At 34.3% G+C, this 27952-nt stretch overlaps 1 protein-coding gene and 1 long non-coding RNA gene across 3 annotated transcripts; one reads left to right on the top strand and one right to left on the bottom strand.

Moving 5' to 3' along the window:
• Window positions 1–2939: 2939 nt before the first annotated feature.
• On the top strand, window positions 2940–17509 carry LOC18042754 (probable disease resistance protein At4g27220). The gene is made up of 7 exons (XM_006432535.2): window positions 2940–2984; window positions 3344–6052; window positions 14141–14214; window positions 14341–14423; window positions 14508–14832; window positions 14983–15135; window positions 17414–17509. The coding sequence occupies exons 2-7, from the start codon at window positions 3379–3381 to the stop codon at window positions 17507–17509; spliced, it is 3405 nt and encodes a 1134-aa protein (XP_006432598.2). The 5' UTR covers window positions 2940–2984; window positions 3344–3378.
• LOC112098258 lies at window positions 11904–12883 on the bottom strand. Of its 2 annotated transcripts, none has more exons than XR_002905344.1 (3): window positions 12665–12883; window positions 12169–12208; window positions 11904–12068 (listed from the first exon to the last, which is right to left on the bottom strand). It is a non-coding gene; the product is annotated as an uncharacterized LOC112098258 (long non-coding RNA). The 2 variants fall into 2 exon arrangements; XR_002905345.1 differs by having other exon boundaries at window positions 12002–12062.
• Window positions 17510–27952: the final 10443 nt, after the last annotated feature.

Below are 27952 nucleotides of genomic sequence, written 5' to 3'. Positions count from 1 at the left end.
TGAATTTATTACAGTCTATACCTAAATAAAGTGCCCAACTTTATTTATCAACTGCGAACTAAATTTATTTAATCATAAGATAACTTGTATTTATGTCTTCTGTGAATCCACATGGTGATCACATAAATACATATAATATGATTAAATGGACTTTAATACAAGTATTAATGCAATTAAGATATTTGAATAAAATGCCTCATTTATTTTATTAATCAGAAAAATAGTTTATTACAATTAAATAAACACATATGCTTTTAAAGAGCATATTTTCCCAACAATAAATACATTTCTCTCTTTAGAAGTTCTCTAAATCCCCATGTCCTATTATTTCTTTTTTGTTTTTTTCGTATTTAATGTTTCGTCAATGTATGCAATTGAATTGAAACAGCTACAGAACTTTTCGGTTTCAAGCATTCTAGAATAAAAAATTTGTATGAGGCAGAAATCTCTTCACGACAAAGATATCATCATTTTTGCTTCTCGATGGAGGTTCTTTATTTTGCTGAATTTAATTTCTCCACTCCTCCCTATATCAGAAAATACCATTCCCTGTATATAAAAATGGATTATTTTGGTAAAATTCTCCATATTGACTTCTTATTTCTCAAAGTCCACTCTTTTCTGATGTAAATTCAAGTAGATTATTAGAGCCAGCTTTTTATACAGGCATTTGCTTTATTTTCATAGCGAACAAGGGTATTAACGGGGTATAATTAGAAAAGGGATTTTGAAAGAATTATCGAGGGGTGTGAATAGCACGACTCATATCTATTTTGTCTTCATCAAATTCCATTAGCTCAAGTGGAGACAAAGCAATACAAATGGTGCATTTAGAAGGTACTCCTGTAGAAACCGAATTTGTGCTTGCAGCAGCGGAGAAACAGGGGCTTCCTTTCCATTTTCCTGGTTTTGTGTTTGGTGACTTTAAAATTTTATATCTATATTTATGAAAAAAGAAAAGAAGTTATTCAAAACTATTTTTTAATTTTATATTCACGTTGATTTATAAAAAAAGAATTAATATGCTCATGCTTAAAGAAAAAAAAAACTATTTTTTTTCATAGGAGTGCTGTCCCAACTCAAAAATTGCTCATGACCAAAAAACATTTATGGGTCTTCAGTTACTCTTTGAACTTTATTATGGAATCGTCAATTTTTAATTTTAGTACGAAATCATTAAAAGGGGGTGTGCCTGTAAATATTTTGCTCACCCATTACTCAGTATTGCATTTACCGCATGAAAAAATAATTTAAAATAAAGCAAATAAATTCTTTTTTTTAAATAAGAAGACTGGATTAAAAAAAAAAGGGGGAAAAAAAACAGATTGCGCGTGATCAATACATGCCTATTTGTCGTTTTATGAGTGTATAACACTTTGTACTTGAATATAATTTAAATTAAGCTAATCTCTTTCTGAAAATAAGAAAAATAAAAAATAGACTTAGGCAAGTGTTTGAAAAAAAGGAATCATGCTGTTTTATATCAAAGATGGCAAAGTAAAAGTAGAACCCTTCTCCATTATCAACAGTAATAAGAATATTTATCTATCTAAAAAGTCAAGCTCAGATATGGATGGTCCCCTTTTTTTTCTGGTCAGGTACATCTCTTTCCATGCATTGAATTATACAAGCAAATCGCTTCTTGAAATTGCATATCTACCCTCATCATTCCCTCTCACGTATCCAGGGCACGCAGATTACAGGACAATGCCAACCAAGAATGCTTAGGGTAAAGCCAAAATGGTTAAATAGAAGAATAATGTAAAAATCTATTCAGAAAACCCACCAGATTTGCAAGGAAAGTGGTACATTATTGATCCTACTTTGATGATTACACTTTAGTTTCTTTCTAAAATGTCATTCTTCATTCAAGCTCTTGCTTTATCTTTTATCAGGCATCTTACGTAGCTTTTCTCTACTAATAAGCTTTGTAAATCAATAACCTTTTCAATTTCACAGGACACAAGTAATGTATATGCCAAAGCTATTCAAGCGAAACAGGTATTTATTCGTTGAAAACTTCAACTTAATTATTTCATTAGAACATATGAAACGTAGAGCCAACAACTAGTGCTTTCATCAGCTTAACTAGGTTGAACAAATTTTTTTAATGTATTTTATCAGATCCATTTCTTGTATCTCACTGCATGCTTTATTAAAGCTTCGTCTCTGTTCTTGATTCTGAACTTCAGAATTAATTCCTAATTTAGTCGTTATTCTTTAACGACTTCTTAATATGATCAGGTATAAAAGGGGTGCATGATTGAGTCTTCCTATTTTGCAATTCATTGTTATTACTCTCATCAACTCATTCTTTTAATAGCAGTTCTTACTTAATATCCGAAGCGAATAGTGGAGGTCATCGATTCTCTGATCCCATATAATTAAAGAGGTATACATGTTCTAAATCCTTTAATAATATCCTTTAATAGCAGTTCTTACTTGCTTTTCATCTACTTTCCGAGAAAAAATTTCTCTGGTTTGTTTTAATCTTGTCATTGGTTTTGCTTAAGTTATTGTTCATTGTTAAAGTCTGTGATCTTATTATTGGCTTTGGTTAATTTGAATCCATTTTCCCACAGAAAACAAAGTTAAAAAAAAGTCTGGGATTTTATTCAGACCCTTGAAACCATTCTGTTAATAGCAAAAACTCTAATCCATGAAGAGAAAAAGAAGAAAGAATTCTCTGTTTAAATATCAGTAGGCATAAGATCAATGTTGTTTGTTTGCTGATTATTATATTCTCTTAGAATTGGTTACAATATCAATTAAATAACGAATATAGTTATTGATCACTTTGTTAAAAATGAACATGTGTTCTGTTGGGGTGCACGCTTTAAGTCTTGTTCTTTTACAATTCAATTGTATTGCTTACTCACATTCTTCTGCAGTCAACAGTGATCTTTTGCTCATTAAAATTTTTCTTATAAATCGAAGGCCAAGAGTGAAGCTCATAAACTCTGTGATCCTAGATAATTGAAGAGGTGCGTTTGTTCTAATTACTTTAATAATTTCTTTCAATAGCATAATTTCTAATCTTTGATCTTGATAGCAGTTGTTTCTTAATGTCCGACAAAAACTATCTCTTGTTTGTCTTAATCTTGTCATTTAATTTTCTTGAGTTTTAAGTTACTGTTTATTGTTAACTTCTGTGTTCTTATGCAGTATTATTAATGGTTAATTTGCATCCATCTTCCAAAAAAGTTTTCTTTCCTCAAAAAATTGTTGGTTTTCCATTCAGGCCCCTGAAACCTTTTTCTAAAAAGTTGTTTGTTGTCGTTTCTTTCTTTTTCTTCCCCGCTAGTTCATTTAATTTATTTGAATCCATTTTTTTTTTCAACAGCCAAAAACTAGATATATATTGTTAAGCAACCGGCAATGGCTATAGAAGCGTGTCTGGCTTTTTTAACCAACTGTGTATCAGAAGGTGCAAAGTCACTGTTCAACCCGATTACACGGCAGATATCTGATGTGTTCAAGTACCAGAGCTACATAGATGAGCTAAAAGTTCAAGTGAAGCAGCTGGGATATAAGAGAGAAATGGTGCAGCAACCAGTTAATCATGCTAGGCTACAAGGGGATGAGCTTTATGAGGGTGTCACAGACTGGCTACATAGCGTTGATGAATTCATCAGTGAAGGGGTTGCAAAATCCATCATTGATGATGAAGAAAGAGCTAAAAAGTTCTGCTTCAAAGGATTGTGCCCAAATTTGATGTCCCGTTACAAGCTTAGTAAACAAGCAGCAAAGGCCGCAGAAGCTGCCGCTGGTCTCGTGGGAAAAGGCAACTTCTCTAATGTTTCCTACCGTCCTACTCCAAAGAGCACAGGACTTAATGACGGGAAAGATAACGAGGCCTTTGATTCAAGAATGAAAGTATTTCAGGATGTTATGGAGGCGTTGAAGGATGATAAGCTCAACATAATTGGGGTCTACGGCATGGGCGGCGTGGGTAAAACCACGCTAGTCAAGCAAGTTGCTAAGAAAGTGATGGAAGATAAGTTGATCGATAAGGTCGTTATGGCTGAGGTAATACAGAACCCAGATCCCCAGAAAATTCAAGACAAGCTCGCTTCTGATTTAGGCATGAAATTTGACTTGAATGATAGTATACACCATAGAGCTTCTCGACTGCGTGAAAGGTTGAAGCAAGAGAAGCGGGTCCTCATTATATTGGATAATATTTGGACAAAACTTGAGTTAGATGCGGTTGGAATTCCTTCTGGAGATGTTGATGAGAAAGATAGAGAGGATGATCAGAGAAGATGCACAATAATATTGACGTCTAGAAGTCGAGATTTATTGTGCATTGATATGAATTCTCAGAAAAATTTCTGGATCGATGCTTTATCAAAAGAAGAAGCATTGCAGTTATTTGAGAAGATAGTGGGTGATTCAACTAAAATATCTGCTTTTCAAAGTATAGCAAATGAGATCATTGAAAGATGCGGAGGTTTGCCTGTTGCACTGAGTACAGTTGCAAATGCTCTGAAAACTAAGGAGCGTGACTTTTGGAAAGATGCATTGAATCAGCTAAGAAGATCGGATGCAAGAGAAATTCATGGCATGCAAGCAAATGTGTACACCTCCATAAAATTGAGTCATGACTTCTTGGAAAGTGAGGAGGCAAAATCTCTGTTCCGTCTTTGTGGTCTATACAGTGAAGGTCATGCCATACAAGTTTCTGACTTATTGAGATATGGTGTGGGTTGGGGTTTGTTTGAAAATGTTTACACATTGGAAGAAGCAAGGAGTAGAGTGCATCGGTTGATCGACAACCTCAAATCTTCATGCTTATTGTTGGACGGTGATGCTGAAGATGAAGCTAAAATGCATGACGTCATTCATGTTGTTGCCGTATCAATTGCCGCAGAGAAGCGCATGTTTAATATTCCAAATGTTGCCGACTTAGAGAAAAAGATGGAAGAGACAATACGGAAAGATCCAATTGCCATTTCATTACCCCAGAGAGATATTCAAGAGCTCCCTGAAAGGTTGCAATGTCCCAATCTCCAGTTATTTTTGTTGTCTGCAGAGGGTAATGGCCGTATGCAAATTTCAGACCTCTTTTTTGAAGGGACGAAAGAACTCAAAGTTTTAAGCCTTACTAGAATTCCTTTCTCTTCATTACCTTCATCACTTGGTCGCCTCATTAACCTTCAAACATTGTGTTTAGACTGGTGCCAACTAGAAGATGTAGCTGCAATTGGACAGCTAAAGAAATTAGAGATTCTTAGCTTTCGAGATTCCGACATTAAGCAGTTACCACTTGAAATTGGACAATTGACGCGGTTACAATTGCTAGATTTGAGCAATTGTAGGAGCCTTGTAGTGATAGCACCAAATCTCATATCAAAATTTTCTCAATTAGAAGAACTATATATGGGTGACAGCTTTTCGCAGTGGGATAAGGTTGAAGGAGGAAGTACCGCCAGTCTTGCTGAATTGAAGGGGCTGTCAAAGCTAACTACTTTGGAGATACAATTTTGGGATGCCCAAATTCTGCCGCAGGATTTAGTCTCTGTGGAATTGCAAAGATATAAGATATGTATAGGAGAAGCGTGGCGCATGTGGGGCGTTAATTCTGAAACATCAAGAATGGTGGAGCTCGATGGGCTAGAAAATGTTAGCAGTCTTTTGGAGAATTATGGGACGAAAATGTTGCTGAAAGAAGCTGAAGAGATCCATCTAAACGAACTGAAGAGTGTTCAGAATGTTGCTCATGAATTAGATGATGGGGAAGGTTTTCCACGATTGAAGCATCTTCGTGTAGAAAGTTGTTCTGAGATTTTGCTTATTGTCGGTTCAGTTGGACGGGTTCATTGTACAGTCTTTCCCTTGCTGGAGTCATTGTCTCTTTGGTTTTTGAACAAGTTGGAGACAATATGTGATAGCCAACTCACAGAAGATCAATCTTTCAGCAACTTAAGGATTATAGGAGTACAATCCTGTCACAAATTGAAGCATCTTTTCTCATTCTCCATGGCAAAAAACCTACTGCGGCTTCAAAAGGTAGAAGTGTTTGTTTGCGATGATCTGGAAATGATTGTTGGTAAGTGTTGAAATTAAGTGTTGGTGGATTTATGGACTTCGCCTCAATTATTTTGAAAAAAAAAACAACGACAAAGATTAATTATGTGTATTGTTTTTGTTTGTTTATAGGACCCGACAGGGAGAAACCAACAACTTCTTTGGGATTCAACGAAATCATTGCTGATGATGATACTGCTCCAAAGGTGATAATTTTCTGTTCAATAATTAATTGATTAATTTATTATCACGATTAATCTTCGATCATCAAAAGAATATTATACTAGACGGTTGTACTTGAAGGAACAAAAATGTACGGGTTTTCTTTGCAGGTTATTCTTCCGAGCTTAGAGGAATTGAATCTCTTTCATTTAGGAAACATGAAAAAATTATGGGCCGATCATAATCAAGGAATGTACTGTTGTCAAAATTTAACAAAGGTGATCGTGGACGGTTGTGATCATTTGAAGTATCTGTTTTCGTATTCTATGGTTAATAGTCTTTTGCAACTCCAACATCTTGAAATACGATCTTGTGAGTCAATGAAAGGGGTAGTCGACACCACGGGGTGGTCAGAAAGAGATGAAGGAAAGTTGATTGAATTAAAGGTTTTTCCTAAACTACACTCCCTGCAGCTCTATGGGCTTTTTAAACTAACAAGCTTTGCAAACACGAGACATATTCATTCAGATTTAGTTGTTGAATTCCCTTCTTTGCAAATACTCAAGATTGATAGTTGCAGTAATATGTTAAGATTCATTTCTACGAGCTCACCAGAAGACACCATTCATTCTGAAATGCAACCTCCTCCTCTCATTGACGAAAAGGTTTTTTTTAAAATAAAAAAAAAATTAATTTTAGTCCCAATACTTAATTTGTCTTTTCCTTGAGTCTTCAAATTTAGTTAATATTCGCCTCTAATTTAGTTATCAATTGATTATGCCATTAATTGATTAATTAGTTATTTAATCTTTAACTGCCAAGTACGACTTCCTAGGTTGGAGGTATTACGTATTGACTTGATGGATAGTTTGAGAAAAATATGGCACCACCAGCTTGCTTCGGAGTCTTTCAGCAAATTGAAGAATTTGGACATATGGTGGTGTGATAACCTAAAGAATATTTTTCCTCCATTGGTAAGGTTGTTGTATTCATTTCGAATCTTTTTTTTTTTAATTACATCCAACAATATTTTAACCATTTTTGGGTTTACAAATGATATTCAGCCACTGATTATTTATTTCAAGTATTGTACTTCGAACCACCACTCTCAAATCTACATTTTAAGTCCAGTTTTTAGGTTCGCCAGCATTAGAATCAACAATATAATTTTTTTAATCACGATTCAACAGCATAATATAATTCAATTTAATTGTTTCTGCTCATATCTTAATAAGTACAATTTTCAAAAATTAAAGGATGGTCACTCATCTTATAGGTTCACAAATTCATCTATATATTTCTCTTTTCCTTAATTCTTCACATTTCGATTGGAAAAAGAAAAAAAGAAAAGAAAAGTTTTCAAATTTAATTAATATCTCTTGTTTAGTTACGAACTGATTATGCCATTAATTAACCACAAATTCATGATTATTTACAATTGATCCTTGATTGTAAAGAAATTTCCTCGAGTCTAGAAGTACTTAATAAAGATCCACTTTAATTTTGTTTCCAAAATTAAATATACATAAAAAAAAGGGACCAAGGAAAAAGGGAAAAAGGGAAAAAGCGGCATTTTGGTTGATTTTTTTTTTTTTTTTATATTAATCACGAGGTATCCTGGGGAGGGCCCCAACTGTGGAAGGCACCTTTAAGCCCGTACCACAACCCAGACTAGAAGTCCCCGCTCGAACCGGGAGGCACAAGTTCTCCCAACAAAGGCGACTTCCCTGCGACTCGAACTGGGGAGCAAACCCAGTCAAACCACTTAAGGGGACTCCATTGCCAATGGAGCCAACACTTTGTTGGTGGTTGATTTTTTTTTTTCCCAGAAGGAATAGTTGAAATTTGCAAATTTTGTTTAAAAACTGGCATCAAGATGCAAAATAAGTCTAAAATATTTAGAAATTGCCTTAAATTCTTTCTACGCTCCTAATACTAAATAGTGTAAATGCATTTTTATTGTCTTTGTTTATCTGGCTTTTATTTATTTATTTATCTTGTTGCCTTTTTTGTTTAACAAAAATTATCTAGTAGACATTTCATGGTTTGTTATGTTAACATATAATTGTATGTTTTAAACATACTTTGGACCTAGTTGAATGATACTCTTACACACACACTTTTGCTTATTTTCAGGTTGGAATTCCTAGTAGTCTGGTGAATCTTTAAGTATCAGATTGCCAAAAATTAGAAGAAATCGTAGGACATGTTGGAGAAGAAGTGAAGGAGAATCGTATTGCTTTCAGCGAATTAAAAGTTTTGATACTTGATGATTTACCAAGGCTTACCAGCTTTTGTTTGGAGAATTGCACTCTTGAATTCCCATCATTGGAACGAGTTTCTATGATACGTTGTCCGGACATGAAGACTTTTTCTCAGGGAATCTTATCCATTACAAAGCCATGCAAAGTGCAAGTGACTGAAAAGGAAGAGGGTGAACTGCACCATTGGGAAGGCAACAAGCTTAATTCCACTATACAAAAGTGTTACGAAGAAATGGTATGTGCTAATCGATTCATCCAAGTTGCTTATGCATCTCCCTTGCGCTTGCACATTTAAACATATGTTACAAAAAGATGGTATGTGTTAATCGATTCACCCAAATTGTTCATGCATCTCCCCTGCACTTGCACATTTAAGCATATACACCTGCCTTGTATATATATTTTTAGAAGTTAAAGCAGAAAACATGTAAGTTTAATGTACATATATCTATGCCTTTCAGAAAGAAAAAATTGTATATATCCAGTGCAATTGTTTTGGTTTGTGCAGATTGGATTCCTTGATATAAACCATTTGCAACTCTCGCATGGCCAAGCACTGCCTGTCAGCTTCTTCAACAATTTAAGACACCTGGTGGTGGATGACCGCACGAATATGTCGAGTGCTATTCCTGCCAATCTGATACGGTGCTTGAACAATTTGAGATGGCTGGAAGTGAGGAATTGTGATTCACTAGAAGAGGTGCTTCATTTGGAAGAGCTAAATGCCAAGGAAGAACATATAGGCCCCCTGTTTCCTAGGCTTTTTGAGCTAAGGCTCATTGACCTTCCAAAACTCAAAAGATTCTGCAACTTCACTGGGAATATAATTGAACTGCCTGAGTTGAGATATCTAACTATTGAGAATTGCCCTGATATGGAAACATTCATGTCCAATTCTACATCTGTACTGCACATGACAACAGATAATAAGGAAGCTCAAAAATTAAAATAAGAAGAGAACCTCTTGGTAGCTAATCAAATACAACATCTCTTCGATGAAAAGGTAACATTATTATTATTTTTCCCTTCACTTTCATTCACACAGATATAATTTCATTAGAATCAAATCAAATTTAATGACTCATCTTTTTGCACGTCGTCTTAATTTATACATGTTTAACAATATAACCGTAGTTATTAACTAACTTTATAGTATGAATTAAAAAAATGTCTCAAATTAATTAGATGCCTAGTGACAGGAGGTGATGAACTATATCGATTATGCGTGTTAGGTCTCTGTTTTCCTAGCTAATTCATATTGGATTTAGGATCAGATTTCATTTATGTGTTTCAAAGGGTAATCGATTTGATACTTATATTTGGGATCCTACTGCAAAGCATACTAATTTGGAAATAAAATATAAAATGCCGTGATTAATCTTGTCCATAAAATATGCAGGGGAAGACTGCAGAGATTGGATACATATTTTCATTTACAACTTAATTTTGTTGATTTCCAGGTTGCATTCCCTCAATTGATGAAGTTAAAGCTATCTGGATTACACAAAGTGCAGCATCTCTGGAAGGAAAATGCCAAATCCAACAAAGTGTTTGCAAACTTGAAAAGTCTAGAAATATTTGAATGTAGTAAGTTGCAGAAATTAGTACCAGCTTCGTGGCATTTGGAAAATCTTGCGACTCTGGAAGTATCGAAGTGTCATGGGTTGATAAATTTATTGACGCTCTCAACATCTGAAAGTCTAGTGAATCTTGAAAGAATGAAGATAACTGATTGCAAAATGATGGAAGAAATTATACAGTCGCAGGTTGGAGAAGAAGCGGACGATTGCATTGTTTTCAGGAAATTGGAGTACTTGGGACTTGATTGTTTGCCAAGCCTAACAAGCTTTTGTTTGGGTAATTACGCTCTTGAGTTCCCATCCTTGGAACAAGTAGTTGTGAGACAGTGTCCAAAAATGAAGATCTTCTCTCAAGGAGTCTTAGACACACCAATGCTAAACAAAGTGAACGTCACCGAAGAAGAAAAAGATGATGATGATGAAGATGATGAAGAAGAAGATGATGATGATGAAGAAGATGATGATGATGAAGGATGTTGGGAAGGCAACCTCAATGACACCATAAAAAAATTGTTCAATGAAATGGTGAGTATCAATTAAGTTTCGGTGCTATTTAGCAAATTATTTTATAGAAACTAATGTGATATAATATGATTGGTTGATTGAAAATATATAATAATAATAATAAATAAATAAATAAATTATGAGGGCCATGTAATGTTTTTATTTAACCAATCATATTATGTCGCATTAGTTTATACAATATTGTTTGTGCACAAGAGGTGGTGGTCATATCATTACTCTTGCTTTATTATTCTTATGGTGGCAATGTATGCTTGCTTACACGAGTAATTACAAAATCTGCAGAATTCTAAAGAAGAGATTGAGCCAACCCTTCAGCTACAGTGAAGAAGCTATCCTGAACCAGGCCAATCTCTTATACATGATTTAGCTTGCTCGTTCTTCTGTACTTGAATAATTTGGTTCTACATATTTACAATTTTTTGCTCATGCTACAAACTTGCAAGACACTTTGGATTTTGTTTGATGCATTCTTTGTTTAAGAAAGGACTTGAATTGATGTTTCATGTTTCATACAATATTCGATTAGATTCTGCCTAAATTTCTGTATTATTCGTTCAATTGGTCTTTTAAGCATTTGATTTCTAACCTCTCCTGATAGAAGATCATTAGCCGAAGAAAACAGCATAACATTTATGGCTTTATCAGAATAAGAATATTTTCGAGTATAGTAAAATTATCTCGACCACTGTTAAAAAGAATTAATCAGTCAAACTGACCTTCTCACACCAGCACGCTTTAAATTAAAAGAATTTCGTGAAATCAAGACCATGTTATAGATCTCGTGGAAAGAAGTAAACCCGTAATTTTTTTCACAGCATCATAAGAAAAATCATTTTTTTTAAGTATTTTTGTTAGCTGTTGAGTTTTAATAGTAGTAGCTATTAAACAATAACAATTAGTGTATATTAAAAAGTTGGAAACCGGTTGATACCACTCGGGAATCGAGCAGTTCACTTGTTTGCGAGTAGAAACCAACTTTACTACTAATGGCACTCGTACCAAAAATAGTAACTAAAGAATCAAGAAATTTCCTATTCACTATTCTTCATTTTTTAATGCAAAATTCCCATTCGAAAACACCAATGACTTTCATTCAAAGTAAATGAGAAATTACAATGAAAATAGAATCAAAATACATGTATGTATACCTAAAACAAATATTTTTTTAATTAAAAAAAAAAACACAGTTGAGGTGAAATGAAACCAGAGTCATGATATCTCTGGTTCCAACTTTGGGACAACAGCAGACTTGAGTTCTATATGAGAAACACGTACATCATAACTTGTCTACCTAGCCTATGCAGGATATATAAATACCATAACAAACAAACAAATTATGGGGGAACCTTTGTTTTGTCATAACAAAAATGCTTGCTACGAACTCTAAAGTTATTTCCATCAGAAAGTTTCCAGCAGTCACGAGCATTATCACGGTCATCATGTCGTAGATTGCCCGAAAAACAAGACAAATCAATTTGATCAGCCTGCTCTTCCTCTAGGGCTGCAACTAATTGAAAATTAAAAAAAAAAAAAAAAAGATCAATACCATAAAAATCCACTAATGAGGACATTAGACAAATATACAAAAATGAATACTTATCATCCACCTGTCCTCTTGAAATCATTCTCAATCTTTTTTTCATTTGCCTGAAATCCCAAGGAAAAATACGTAACTAATACTTCCCATTCATGAATATTGTCTGTCGTATAAACATGACATATTTAATTGGAATAATAAAATTATTTAATTATTTTAATTAAATGTTAATCCTACAAATCATTTTTGTTAAATCTAGCAAGAATAACTAAAATTTCTTTAAGATATATTTTGGTGGTAAATTAAAAAAATTTAATTATTTGGCGGGAATTATTGAAATTGGAGCCATTTTTTTGTGGGAATTGAAATATATTCTTTAAATTATTAGCAAAATGTACATACACATATATATAATTCATATATAAAAATTCTCTAATTTGTTCACAAGTATCATAGATTATAATTCAGTTATGAAATAAAATAACTACAATAATTATAGTTTAATGAATACTTCATTAATTCTTAATTTGCTTCCTAACATTAAATGAACAACTTGAGTCAGCCACCTGAATTAACCAGTAACAACGCCTGAGTCAACCATCTGAATAAACCAGCAACCCTAGCTGATTCAAGCACCTGCAATTAACATCAGCACAACAGGAACAATCTTAAACCAACACCAAGAACAGACCAAACTGCCATCAAATGTCACAAAACCAAACAGTCTGCTACTGCCATCAAATGCAAGCAAACATATGCAACAAAACCAGATGCAAGTGAAATTCTGGAGAATATAGGATAAACCAAACCAAATGCCGCACTTCTAGTAATTAGACTAGATGCAGTGTTCAATTAAACTAAATGTAGTCTCATATTACATTCAAAATTTCTAAAAAAAACAGTGTTCCATCAGAGAAGCACCAAAACCAAACCAATCTAATCCAGCATAATTACCAGCTCAACCCAAAACAATTACACGTTATATTGACATATCAAAATTCGCTATCAAAACATAGCCAAATAAATGAAAATAAACTCAAAACAGACCCAAACCAAGATTCATCACTCTTTATTGAGAAATCTAAATTCCACATTATGATTATATTAAATTTTAATGAAAATTAAATTCTTTTATATTATGACCGACCAAACAACGGAAATAAGAAAGGAATTCAAATTACTTTCCTCACCCCCTTTCCCTTCTTCAAACCAAGCACCGCACCTAAAGGTCAGTGATCATAGGAAAATGGATTCTCGTGATTGGATGTGGTATCATGGCTTTGAATTTCTTAAGATGATGTGAAGATTTTTTTTTTTTACTTCTTTATTTTTATCTAAAAATCTGATGTATGAAATTAATTAGAATACACCTATAGAAGATATGTATAAAATTAATAGCTAGAACACTTCTACCTATAGGATATGTATAGGAAATAAGTGGGGGAGCAGCTGGTCCGTTAAATCTGGATTATCAAGATTGATGAAGCTCCAGAGGCTGGAAAAGTTTGGCATTCTTTTGCAGAATTACAGGATGAAACTGTTGTTGAAGAGAACTGAATATCTCTATCTAGAAGAACTGAAGGGTGTTCAGAATGTTGTTCATGAATTAGATGATGGGGAAGGTTTTCCACGATTGAAGCACCTTGCTGTAAAAAGTTGGTCTGAGATTTTGCATATTGTCTGTTCAGTTGGACGGGTTCGTCGCAAAGTCTTCCCCTTGCTGGAGTCATTGTCTCTTCGTCGTTTGATAAATTTGGAGACAATATGTGACAGCCAACTCACAGAAGATCAATCTTTCAGCAACTTAAGGATTATAAAAGTATCAGACTGTCACGAATTGAAGCATCTTTTCTCATTCTCCATGGCCAAAAACCTACTGTGGCTTCAAAAGGTAGAAGTGTTTTTTTGCGATGATCTGGAAATGATTGTTGGTAAGTGTTGAAATTAAGTGTTGGTGGATTTATGGACTTCGCCTCAATTATTTTGAAAAAAAAAGACAACGACAAAGATTAATTATGTATATTGTTTTTGTTTGTTTATAGGACCCGACATGGACAAACCAACAACTTCTTTGGGATTCAACGAAATCATTTCTGATGATGATCCTGCTCCAAAGGTGATAATTTTCTGTTCAATAATTAATTGATTAATTTATTATCACGATTAATCTTCGATCATCAAAAGAATATTATACTAGACGGTTGTACTTGAAGGAACAAAAATGTACGGGTTTTCTTTGCAGGTTATTCTTCCGAGCTTAGAGGAATTGAATCTCAGGGACTTGAGAAACATGAAAAAATTATGGGCCGATCATAATCAAGGAATGTACTGTTGTCAAAATCTAACAAAGCTGCACGTGGTCGGTTGTCATCGTATGAAGTATCTGTTTTCATATTCTATGGTTAATAGCCTTTTGCAGCTCCAACATCTTGAGATAAGCTATTGTGAGTCAATGGAAGGGGTAGTCGACACCACGGGATGGTCAGAAAGAGATGAAGGAAAGTTGATTGAATTAAAGGTATTTCCTAAACTACACTTCCTGCGGCTCTATTGGCTTCCAGAACTAACAAGCTTTGCCAATACGGGACATATTCATTCAGATTTAGTTGTTGAATTCCCTTCTTTGCTAAACCTCGAGATTCAGAGTTGCTGGAATATGTTAAGATTCATCTCCACGAGCTCACCAGAAGACACCATTCATTCTGAAATGCAACCTCCTCTCTTTGACGAAAAGGTTTTTTTTTTTTTTAAATTTATTTTAGTCACAATATTTAATTTGTCTTTTCCTTGAGTCTTCAAATTTAGTTAATATCCGCCTCTAATTTATTTATCAATTGATTATGCCATTAATTGATTAATTAGTTATTTAATCTTTAACTGTCAGGTACGACTTCCTAGGTTGGAGGTATTACGTATTGACTGGATGGATAATTTGAGAAAAATATGGCACCACCAGCTTGCTTCGGAGTCTTTCAGCAAATTGAAGAATTTGGAGATATCTTGGTGTGATAACCTAAAGAATATTTTTCCTCCATTGGTAAGAATATTCATTTTGAATCTCTTTTTTTTTTTTTTCAAATAACATTCAACAATATTTTAACCATTTTTGGGTTTACAAATGATATTTAGCCACTGATTATTTATTTCAAGTATTGTACTTCAAACCACCACTCTGAAATCTACGTTTTAAGTCCAGTTTTTAGGTTCGCCAGCATTAGAATCAACAATATAATTTTTTTAATCACGATTCAACAGCATAATATAATTCAATTTAATTGTTTCTGCTCATGTCTTAATAAGTACAATTTTCAAAAATTAAAGGATAGTCACTCATCTTATAGGTTCACAAATTCATCTATATATTTCTCTTTTCCTTAATTCTTCACATTTCGATTGGAAAAAAAAAAAGTCTTCAAATTTAATTAATATCTCCAGTTTAGTTAAGAATTGATTATGCCATTAATTAACCACAAATTCATGATTGTTTACAACTGACCCTTGATTGTAAAGAAATTTCCTCGAGTCTGGAAGTACTTAATAAAGATCCACTTTACAGCAATCCCTTGTTGACAGTACTGGGAAGTCTTTTCCAAAATTTTTTTTTCCATTTTTATATATACATAAAAAATAGGGACCAAGGAAAAGGGAAAAAGAGGCATTTTAGTTGAGTTTTTTTTTTAAAGGAATAGTTGAAATTTGCAAATTTATGCTTAAAAACTTATATCAAGATGCAAAATAAGTCCAAAATATTTAGAAATTGCCATAAATTCTTTCTACGTCCCTAATACTAAATAGTGTAAATACATTTTTATCATCTTTGTTTATCTGGCTTTTATTTATTTATTTATCTTGTTACCTTTTTTGTTTAACAAAAAATATCTAGTAGATATTTCACAGTTTGTTATGTTCATAAAACGTATAATTGTATGATTAAACATTCTTTGAGCCTAGTTGAATGATACTCTTACATATTTACTTTTTTAATATATATATATACACACACACACACACACTCTGCTTATTTTCAGGTTGGAATTCCTACTAGTCTGGTGAATCTTTATGTATGGAACTGCAAAAAATTAGAAGAAATCGTAGGACATGCTGGAGAAGAAGTGAAGGAGAGTCGTATTTACCAAGGCTTACCAGCTTTTGTTTGGAGAATTACCCTCTTGAATTCCCATCATTGGAACGAGTATTTGTGACACATTGTCCGAACATGAAGACTTTTTCCCTGGGAATCTTATCCACACCAAAGCTGCACAAAGTGCAAGTGACTGTAAAGGAAGAGGGTGAATTGCACCATCGGGAAGACAATCTTAATTCCACTATACAAGAACACTATACAAGATCTCGTGGAAATAAGTAAACCCGTAATTTTTTTCACAGCATCATAAGAAAAAATCATTTTTTTTAGTATTTTTGTTAGCTGTTGAGTTTTAATAGTAGTAGCTATTAAACAGGAACAATTAGTGTATATTAAAAAGTTGGAAACTGGTTAATAGCACTTGGGAATCGAGCAGTTCACTTGTTTGCGAGTAGAAACCAACTTTACTACTAATTACACTCATACCAAAAATAGTAACTAAAGAATCAGGAAATTTCCTATTAACTATTCTTAATTTTTTAATGCAAAATTCCCATTCGAAAACACCAATGACTTTCATTCAAAGTAAAGGAGAAATTACAAGGAAAATAGAATTAAAATACATGTATGTATACCTAAAACAAATGATTTTTTTAATTAAAAAAAAAACACAGTTGAGGTGAAATGATATCTCTAGTTCCAACTTTGGGACAACAGCAGACTTGAGTTAAAAAAGTAAAAATGTAACACGTACAGCACCAATCAGCCGCTCCAGTTAAAATACAAAATGCTCTGTAGATCTTGTTTGGTTACTTAGAAAAATAGAGAGAAAATTTTGACTGAGAGAAAATGCAAAGCTTCAACTTATTTTATTAATTGAGTCACAATACAATTTATAGTAGTGTGAGAATCTTCTCAAGGTTACAATCTCACAAAACTCGTGAGCCCAGATTCTAATACACATAACAAACTTTTGGAGGGAAGCTGATAAGCTCTCTAACTAACTGCAAAACTGACTTCCAGCATGGCTTGATGACTCAGCATATGTTATTCTTAAAATGCCCCCGTAAGCTCAAGGTCATGGGCAGACATTGACCTTAGTTTGCATATAGGCAAAATGATCAAAACTCAGAGGTTTGGTAAGCACATCAGCTAGCTTATCAGAACTAGACACATGTTCAATGAAGAGATCCTTGTTGGCAATGTGTTCTCTGAAAAAATGTAAATCCAGTTCTATATGTTTAGTTCTGGAATGATACTTAGGATTGCTAGCCAAAGCTTCTGCACTGCTGTTGTCACAGTAAAGAACAAGAGGTTTGGGAAGTGATACTTTGAGCTTTTTTAATAGATATGTAATCCACAAAACCTCAGATGTAGCTAAGGCCATGCTCTATACTCAGATTCAACAGATGACCTGGAAACAATGTTCTGTTTCTTACATGACCAAGACACAAGATTGGATCCAAGATAAACACAATACCCTCCAACAGATCTTCTATCATCTGGATCAGACCCCCAATCTGCATCAGAATATGCTATGAGACTTGGAGAACCTGACTTGAAGAATTGCAGTCTAAAATGTGATGTGCTTTGTAGATATCGTAATACCCTCTTGCAAGCCTGCCAATGCAAGATAGTTGGAGCAGCTAAAAACTGACTCAATTTGTTTACAGTGAATGCAATATCTGGTCTGGTCAGTGTCAGATACTGCAGAGAACCAATGATGCTTCTGTAAAGTGAGGGATTTGTAAATGAGCAGCCTTTGTCCTTCTGCAATTTATCAGCAACACTGATAGGTGTATTACAACCTTTACTCTCAAGCATATGAGCTTTTCTTAAGATGTCACCAACATACTTAGTTTGAGATAGATGTAATCCTTCAGCAGATGGAGTCACTTCTACCCCAAGAAAGTAGTTAAAATCTCCTAAATCTTTAAGTGCAAATTCTGAGCTAAGTAGACTGATAACCTCTTAAATATAAACATCACTAGAGCCTGTTATCAGGATATCATCTACATAAACAAGGATGATGAGAACATTATTGCCAATATGCTTGAAAAACAGTGAAGTATCTGACTTTGAAGATTTGAAACCCCACTGAACTAAAGACCCTTTCAATCTATCATACCAAGCCCTTGGAGCCTGTTTAAGACCATAAAGGGCTTTTTGTAATTTGCAGACATGATTGAGAAACTGAGAGCTGATAAAGCCTTCTAGCTGAGGCATAAACACATCTTCAGTAAGCATGCCATTAAGAAAGGCATTGTTAACATCTAATTGCCGAACTGGCCAACAATGCATGACTGCTAAGCTGAGAACAATACGAACAGTGCAGGGTTTAACAACTGGACTAAAAGTTTCAAAGAAATCTACTCCATAGGTTTGATGAAAACCTTTTGCATCCAACCGAGCCTTATACTTGGAAATGCTGCCATCTGGGTTATATTTAACTCGAAAAACCCACTTATTGCCAACAAGTTTTGTAGCTGTTTCAGCTGGAACTAATGTCCAGGTGCCATTCTTCTGCAAGGCATTATACTCTTCTTGCATAGCCATTTTCCACTTTGTATCAATTAGGGTTGCTTTAACACTCACTGGTTCAAGGTCTTGGGTAGCTGTAAGGTAGGTCTTTGGTTTAAAAATACCAGATTTGGCTCGAGTGACCATCTGATGAGTTGAAATGACAGGTTGAGATGATGGTTGTAATTCATCAGAGGGATTGGCTAAAGCATTATGTGATGAAGAATGTGGTGATGATTAGCTGTAGGAATCTGAGACTGGAGAGGGACAAGGAGAGTGTGGGGCTTGGTGAGGATGTTGAGGTGAATGTATAGTTGGTAACTTTGCTGAAGTAGGAGATGTAGCTGATGATTGATGCAAGCCACTGTCATTAAGGATACAAATAGATGGAGAGTATGATGATAGAGAATTGGAAGAAGACTCAGATGAAGAGAACAACTCTGAATAGGGAAAATCAGATTCATTAAAAACAATATGAGTAGCAACATATACTTTACCTGACTTTGTTAGACACCTATATCCTTTCTGAAGAGGGCTGTAACCTAAGAACAAGCATTTTTGGGAATGAAAATCAAGCTTGTGATCATTATAAGGCTTGAGAAAAGGATAGGAAGCACAACCAAAAACTCTGAGAAGTTGATAGTTTGGTGGCTGATTATGAAGCTTTTGATAGGGAGATAAGTTGTTCAGTGTAGTGGTAGGCATTCTATTAATGAGATAGGAGGCTGTATGGAAAGCCTCCCACGAGAAAGAAATAGGCATTTTTACTTGAGTAAGGAGTGTTAATCCAGTTTCTACTAAGTGTCTATATTTTCTCTCAACAACACCATTTTGATGGTGAGTATAGGGACAACTAAATCTAGCTTGGATACCTTCTTGTTGAAGAAAGGACTGAAAAGCTTTGAATTCACCTCCCATATCAGACCGCAGAATTTTGATAGGCAGACTGAATTGTTTCTCAACTAAGCTCTTGAAGTTTTTGAAAGTAGTAAGAGCATCAGATTTTAAAACTAAAGGAAAGATCCAACAATATCGGGTGAAGTCATCAACAAAGGAAATATAGTATCTATAGCCATCTAGTGATAAAACTGGTGCTGGTCCTCATAAGTCTGTGTGTATTAATTCTAAGGGGTTTTTTGTTTTGATTTCAGTAGCAGGAAAGTGTAATTGATGTAACTTTCCCAATTGACAGGCATCACAGAAAAGAAAATTTGATTTACTAACATTGGCTGACATTAAACAATTGTTTCTGAGAATAGTTTGTATGACATGTTTACTTGGATGACCAAGTCTATTGTGCAACATATTTGCTGACACATAACTTGAAGTTTGAAAGCTTACAGGAAATGTAGACTTAAAACAGAAGTCATTATTTGAACTTTGAACAGAAGTAACTACATTATTGCAGGAAAGAGTTGACATCATAGAACTAGGATGAGACACTGGCAGAACAGAAGTGGAAGAAGAGAGAGATTCCTCTTTTGATAGTAGCTTGTATAGGCTATCCCCTGAGCCAACAGAGTGCCCTTCACCTTGTCCTTTAGAAAGCAAACATCAGAGAAAAATTCAATGGTTATATCATTATCAGTGAGGAGTTTGGAAATACTAATGAGGTTCTTGGTAATTTGAGGGACACACAAAATATTATGTAGTTGTAAACAGGTGCCAAAAGAAGTGTGAAGTTGTGTATAACCTATGTGAGTAATTCTAAGACCTTGGCCATTACCAACAGTAAGTAAGTTTGAGCCAAAATAGATTTTACCATCACTCAGATTCTGAACTGTGTTGGTTAAGTGGTGAGTTGCACCACTATCCAGAAACCATCCCTGATCAGCAGCTCCTTCAGATGTTGTTATGAAGACTGCTCTTGGTCCTTGATGCTGATTACAGAAGTGATTTGGAGCTGGAGCTGGAAAATTTGGGATAAAATTTCGGTTGAACCTGTCTCTGCAATCAGCTGCTGTGTGATTAAACCTGAAGCATATCTGACAAGCAGCACCAGTTCCCTGAGCAAAATTCTTTCCAGCACCTCCTGAGTTGAAACCACCTCTGCCATAATTGTTATTGAAGCCACCGGGACCAGGAAATCCACTATTAAATCCACCAGCAACACCTCTGAAATTATTATTATTCTAGTTTCCTCTTCCTGGATTGAACCCTTGGTAACCACCTCTTCCATTACCACCAAAACCACCTCTTCCACCAGAGTTATTATTCCAATTGTTTCCTCCAGCCTTCCAGTTGTTTTGATTATTGTTATTACCTTTCTTTGAAAAATTTCCAGCCTGAGCTACATTTGCTGCATAATTGTTCTTGGTTTCCTTACTATCATGAAGCTTATTATTCTCAAGTCTAGCTTCATGTGTGAGAAGCATAGCATAAGCCTCACTAAGATCCATTTTCAACATGTTTGCCTCAATATAGACTACTACAGGATAATATGACTGATCTAGACTAGTAATAAGATGAGTGACTAAATCCGAATCATGCACAGGGCTACCAACTAAAGCAAGACCATCTGTAACTGACTTAAGCTTTGTAAAATACTCAGACATGGTTAGAGATCCTTTTCGCAGGTTACTCAAAAGCATTTTTAGATGAACCTTCTTAGCCATAGATTCAGATCCAAATTATTTTTCTAGATTTTTCCACAACTCAAAAGAAGTCTTAGAGCTTACCACAAGACTGAGAATATCTACATTCATGGACGACAGAATCCAGCTGAGCAGGAGCTAATCTTGACGTCTCCAGGCTGCATACTCTGGATTCTCTTGACCTTCGATGTTAGAAGAAGAAGAACCTTCAGATCTAGCCTCTGGAGAAAGAAATTGACTAGGACAGATCCTTGATCCATCAATATAGCCTTCAAGACCATTGCCACGAATTGAAGAAAGTACTTATTGTTTCCAGATCGTATAGTTTGCACGATCAAGCTTAATTGGATTTGTGAAGGTGAAAGAAGTTATGGAAGTGTTGCTTGACTGTTGATTGGAACCGATTAAGGCCATTGGATTCAAGCTCTGATACCAAGTTAAAATACAAGATGCTCTGTAGATCTTGTTTGGTTAGAAAAACAGAGAGAAAATTTTGACTGAGAGAAAATGCAAAGCTTCAACTTATTTTATTAATTGAGTCACAATACAATTTATAGTAGTGTGAGAATCTTCTTAAGGTTACAATCTCACAAAACTCGTGAGCCCAGATTCTAATACACATAACAAACTTTTGGAGGGAAGCTGATAAGCTCTCTAACTAACTGCAAAACTAACTTCCAGCGTGGCTTGATGACTCAGCAGCTGACTCAGCATATGTTATTCTTAACAGGTCCGAGACACACAAAGCGTTATGCCATTCCGAGAACATTCAAGCGTTATATCTCAAAATCATGTCTTTTCCCTTGTGTCTGTTAAGGAAGCACACTGAGCACGTGTGAACTAAAGAGTAGCTGCACGATAAGCATGTGTTAGTTAAAGAAGTATATGCTAGCTCAGCCAATTAGTTAAGCACGGTTTTTATTATGTTATAGTTGTATAACTTGCTTTAATTCTGTTTTTATGATGTAAGCAACGAGTATAAATACTGCTACGTTTGTCATTTGTATGTTATGGAAAGAAAAGAAATCCAGAATATTCTATTTCACTTTCTCATGAATTTTCTGAGCTTCCAAACAAAATTATCAGTTCAATTTTAAGCTTTTCAACAGTGCCATTTAGACGTGCAAAAAAAACAATCATACATACCTGTACAAGGAAAGCCATGTCAGCCACCGATGTCGTAATTCCACCAATTACGACAAGGCCCAAAACTCCACTAGCAAAAGTAGAATAACATCTATGTCAACATCAATCTATAGAGAGATGAACATGCTAATGGTATCGGGCGAGCTATTTGAACGGGAAACATCTCATGTACTACAATAGAAATTCCAAGAGCCTTTACTTCTAAGTACTAGGGACTGCGAATATAGTTACAACCAACTGCATTTAGAAACAAAAATTTGCGCTTGCGACAAGAGCTGATCTCTTCATTCCCCTGTTTAGTAATAAAAAAATCAAAACAGGGGAGAAACAGAGCACTCTTTTCATTCCCCTGTTTGATAACAATAAAAACAAAAGAGAGGAGAAACGTGGGCTCTCTTTTCATTCCCCTGTTTTTCTTTTCGGTTTGGCGATTTTAAAATTTTATATCCACATTCATTAAAAAAAGAAAAAAAAAGGTTATTCCAAAAAGATTTTCTATTTTCATATAAACGTTTATTTATTAACCAAAATTTAAAAAGTGTAATTCTAAACTGATCCTTGTGCTTTGATCTTGGAGGGCTTTTTCATTTTTTCTACACTGGCCATATCAATTAATGATGAAAGTTCTTATCCTTAATTGCTTTTGAAATGATGAGCACGGTATGGCCCTTAAGAGAATTTATTAATTGGAAAAGTTATATAACGCCTTTGATATGGCTCCTAGACTTGTACGCAATTTGTATCTTTTAGTTTTGCTTTTAATTCTTTTTTAATTAAATGAGTGCGGATTAGGTCAGTGGCAGATAAAAGAGTTAGTTTTTTTGTTAGTAGCCTTTTCATGGATGATTTTTTTTTTTTTTAGTTTTATAGGTTCTCTGTGAATGCCGTTAGAAGCTTCCTTTTTCCCCTTAGCATCCAATCGTGTGAGGCAAGGGCAACTAATGAGTCCCTTGTGATGAAAACCTTTGTCCAAGCAAAAGCAGAGGTCAATTGCTAATACCGTACTTCTGCACCTTTTTTTGCATCACTGTTATTAGTTTCAGTGCTTAAATTACTCCATAAGCTTGCATTTTAAAGTCTCTGTCTTAATTTCTGAGGTATACTGCTAATGAGACCTCCTGCCAAGTTCAAGTTTCTTGATGTCTTATAATTCCATTTGTTGTGGTGGTTACTTTGTCATAGAACTGACTGTTAAAGGCCATCAATCAGCTCTGTTTTGTATTTTTGTACCTTTTTTTTTCGTACAATGATCAATCAAATGTTAGCCCTTAGATTGCATCCAATATTTATTGATTGTCTTATATTAGGATATAAACCAAATTCATAAGACATTCCCTTATTGATATTCATTCCAACACGTCCTAGTCTTTTGCCTTGTAGAAATGCTTGTGGTTGAAGAGCTTTACAGATAAGCTGTTGGAAAATTTTCAAAATAAATTGTGTCTTATGGTGAAGACATGTCTTATTAATTCTGCCTTATAGAAAAAGTACATTTCACTAAAGACATGTCTAATTAAATGATGTCTTGTTGTAAGGACATGTCTATTTAATTATGTCTTATAGAAAATGTATCTTTTTACTAAATGATATAACTTTTCATGGTAACATTTCACTTAGAGATGCATCATTTCATGGTGACATTTCATTTGAAATGGTGATGGTTCAATTTGGACCATTGATTAAAATTAAATATAGATCCAATGGCCATGAATGAAGGGGTATCATGAAGATGACAACCCAAATGAGGGGGCACAAGTATATCCATAAATAGGGGTCATGTTTAAGCCATTTAGACATGAAATCAATGATCCTACACCACTCTTTTCTTAGCATTCCTTTCTAGTACGAATTTCAACACAAAACACCCATTTCTTTTGTGCATTCACAATCCAATATATTGTTTTCTGCAGGAACAATTTATTGTTTCTTGGCAGGCTTGCAACATTCAAGAGTATTCTGGTTTGCTTTCGTTGATGCACAACACTAGCAAACAAACAAGTGCTTCATTGTATCCTGGATGCGTATTTGCTTAACCCATGTGCATCACTCAATTGGTGGGGGCAAATAACGTCTTAAGGAAAGCGACATTTGTAACGTGCCTTCAAGCACACAAAATTTTTGCAAGTTTACTTATTACTATTATTTTTCTTACTACATACAGAGTTAGTTGTAAACACATTACTTTACGTAATAAAGTTCCACCATTATTGTTGTATTTCTCTACATTTGTCATTCCCCACAAATTCAACTACCAACAGAAGCTGTCTTCGGTACTGCACGGAAATTGATTATATTCAATCAGAAACCTTGACCAGATAAGGTTTGGGTGCATGAGAATACTTGAGGAAAGCTTCACAATAGTTATGGTCGGATCTGCACTCATTCCTCTATATGTGTCTTCAATATAAATGGCTCAAATACATGCATTATGGTCTTTTAATATAAAATACCGTTATCTCATGCGTTATGATCTTATCCTTGTATTCTTAAAAACTATATAAAATACAATTATCTCTGCTTTTGTAGCTATTGAATTCGACTTTCACAACATAAATATTTATTCGCAACAACTTAAAATTCAAACAAATCTAACATGCAATGTATGAAATACAAATAATAACTAAACAAATTTTTATTATTTACTATTAAAATATATTCAAATTAATATCTTAAGGATAAGTGATATTCAAATAATTTTTTAAAAATCAAACCCAAATTATATGCATTGTTATTGTGTATTATTGTCTAATATTTGGATGTTTCTAAGTTACAATTGATGTAACTTTCAGCGTCATCAAATATATGTGGGTCCTACTAATTTTTGGATTGAGTTAAAGTCCGTACGCTTCAATATCACAATTAGTCTTTCGTTACCATTATTTATTTTTTCTATTGTTTAAAATTAACAAAATAAATGACCTTTCATCCCAAAAGAACTGTAGTAATCATTTGAGACGAATAAAGACACCATAAAGTAAATATGCACACTATGAAAAATACTTCGGAATAGTTAAGCAAGCATGAGAATACTTAGGGAAAGCTTCATAAGTGTTACGGCCGGATCTACACTCTTTCCTCTATATGCATCTTCAATAAATATATGCGTTAATGATCTCTCAATATTTCGCATCCGATATTTCCCACATCGCTTACCACAATATATTCACTTTATAAACAGAGTTTACAACCCAAATACTAATAGAGGAATATAAATATGTACTTGTCAATGAAGCAATCACCTTTATTTAGAAATTTTTTATCATTATTCTTACATACACACACTTCTTTTGTCTCCAAAAATATTCTTAATTAATCCACACAATTTAATATAATACATACCTAAGATTGCACAAATTTTCATTACAATAGAATATATAATTTATAATATTATTGATACAATGATGGCAATAATAAAAATCCTATAAACCTTACAAATTTTAGAAAATGGCTTAGAGTGTGACAGGTTGAATGAACCACAACAAATGATTTACATTATAGTATCTATGATCAATATTCTAATGAAAATAGGGCTCCTCCATTTTCATTTGCCTATGTTTTCTATTTGGTGATTGTCAAATTTTACGTCTAAAATTTTTCTAATTTTACAGTGAGGTTTATTTTTTAAAGAGAGAGAGACTCAAAGAGAATTAAAAAATTTAATTCTAAAATTTTACTTGTGCATTGTGTGACTTTTACCATTTTTAAAGTTGGCCATTTGTATTGAATAAATAAAATAATAAATAGACTTATGGACCATTTTTTTCTGTTATAATAAACTTCAGAGGTCCTTTCTTGATGTTTTCATTCCATATGAATAAATTATAATTTTATTGATACAACAGTATCAATAATAAAAATCCTAACAAACATGCAAATTTTAGAATATGGATTAAAGTGTTAAAGTTGAGTAGATCACAAGAAGTTATTTATACTGCAGTGTCTATGATTAGTATTTCAATGATATCAAGGTTTCCCCTGCAATTTTTGTTTGGTCATCGCCAAATTTTATATCTAAAATTTTCTAATTTTATACTGACATTTATTTAAAAAAAGAAAAAGAGAAAGAGAGTTAACCAAAGTTGGTTGGTGTGAGTGGTTCGGCACTCTCACTCCTTAAGAGAGGTCAGGGGTTCAAGTCCCGCTCTCGTATGGAGTCACCACTTTGCCCAGCACTTTACCCCTTACGGGCCGACCCGGTGCGAGTGGGGATTAGTCTAAGTTGTGGTACGGGCTTAAAAGTGCTTTCCATAGTTGGGACCCACTCAGGACCACCTCGTGGTTCAAACCAAAAAAGAAAGAGAAAGAGAGACTCGGAGAGTATTAAAAAATATAATCTAAAATTTCGCTTGCGCGTTATGTGATTTTTACCCAATAACCCCCTTATATTCACTCACTCTGTCGGTTGGCGTGGGTCTCTTAATTTCAGCACCTTTGGATAATCCATACAGCCTCTTCCTTCATAAAATATTTGAAATATAACTGCAGTTTCTTCATATTGTGTATATCATAGTAATATATATATATCTTAGTAGTTTTTGGATTATGTTTTAGTAGTCAAGTCGAGATAGTTTTTGGATTATGTTTTAGTAGTCAAGTCGAGAAATCCCCGCCAGCCTAGAGACCCACGGCGAGAGAGAGAAAACCACCGGTCAGAAAGGAGAGATACGTGAGTGAGGTGAGATTTGGGCGTGAGTGAGTGAGAGCTGGAGGGAGAACACAGAGCGCATGTGTGAGAAGGGCAATCAAGGCTGCTCAAATCCTTGTCATTTATGTTTCTGCTAGCTATTTTTTGCTGGTTGGTTCCCCAGACACCTCTCTCAAATATAGCTACCCCCGCCCTTCAAAAGATAGAGTCTGCATCTATGGAGACGGTGAAGTTAGAGGAATAACAATTTAAAATTAAATCAAGACTTTTAACTCCTTATTAATAATATTAAAACTATAGATAGTACATACACACACCATACGACAATATCGTTCACTATAATATGATTCAGAATTTGACAATTTATGTTCATATTAAACAAAATGATTATCTTTTTTTTTACTGTGCATATCGATGATGTTGCCATAAATACTATTAAGACAATAAATGCTCCTCGAGTACTGAACAAAACATTGTATTTGAGGCCACCAGAAAATATCCTCACTCAAAGCGAATTAATTGAAACTTGGGAGAAGCTCAAGGATCACATTTCTGTCGAAGACTTCTTGGCCTCTGAGAAAGGTGAATATATATATATAACGGAAAATTAAATGAAATGATGACCTATAAAAATCATTTATTGAGCTTTTCTCTAAATACAGTCTTATCACATTTTCTATGAAGATTGATTAACAATCATTGAAATTGGGGAAGGTCGTGAAGAAAGCTACAAAGCACTATACTCGGATGGATAACTACTAGAAGCAATACCCGCGAGAATTAAAATACATGTATTTATAGTGTAGTCTATAAAAGCTACCTAGCCTAATAATTCCTGCCGGGACTCAAATTTATGACCATGATT

Source organism: Citrus clementina, unplaced genomic scaffold (assembly GCF_000493195.1).
Source record: "Citrus clementina cultivar Clemenules unplaced genomic scaffold, Citrus_clementina_v1.0 scaffold_5, whole genome shotgun sequence".
Taxonomy (NCBI): domain Eukaryota; kingdom Viridiplantae; phylum Streptophyta; class Magnoliopsida; order Sapindales; family Rutaceae; genus Citrus; species Citrus x clementina.
The sequence above is the reverse complement of the archived record's forward strand: the minus strand, read 5'-3'. Positions and strand labels throughout refer to the sequence as shown.

What these genes read in the sequence shown, in the direction of transcription:
- LOC18042754 (XM_006432535.2), top strand. Translation starts at nt 3,379, where the DNA reads ATGGCTATAGAAGCGTGTCTGGCTTTTTTAACCAACTGTGTATCAGAA. An exon ending in TGATCTGGAAATGATTGTTG is followed by an intron (nt 6,053 to 14,140) that starts GTAAGTGTTGAA and finishes GTTTGTTTATAG; the next exon opens with GACCCGACATGGACAAACCA. An exon ending in GCCGATCATAATCAAGGAAT is followed by an intron (nt 14,424 to 14,507) that starts GTACTGTTGTCA and finishes TATGGTTAATAG; the next exon opens with CCTTTTGCAGCTCCAACATC.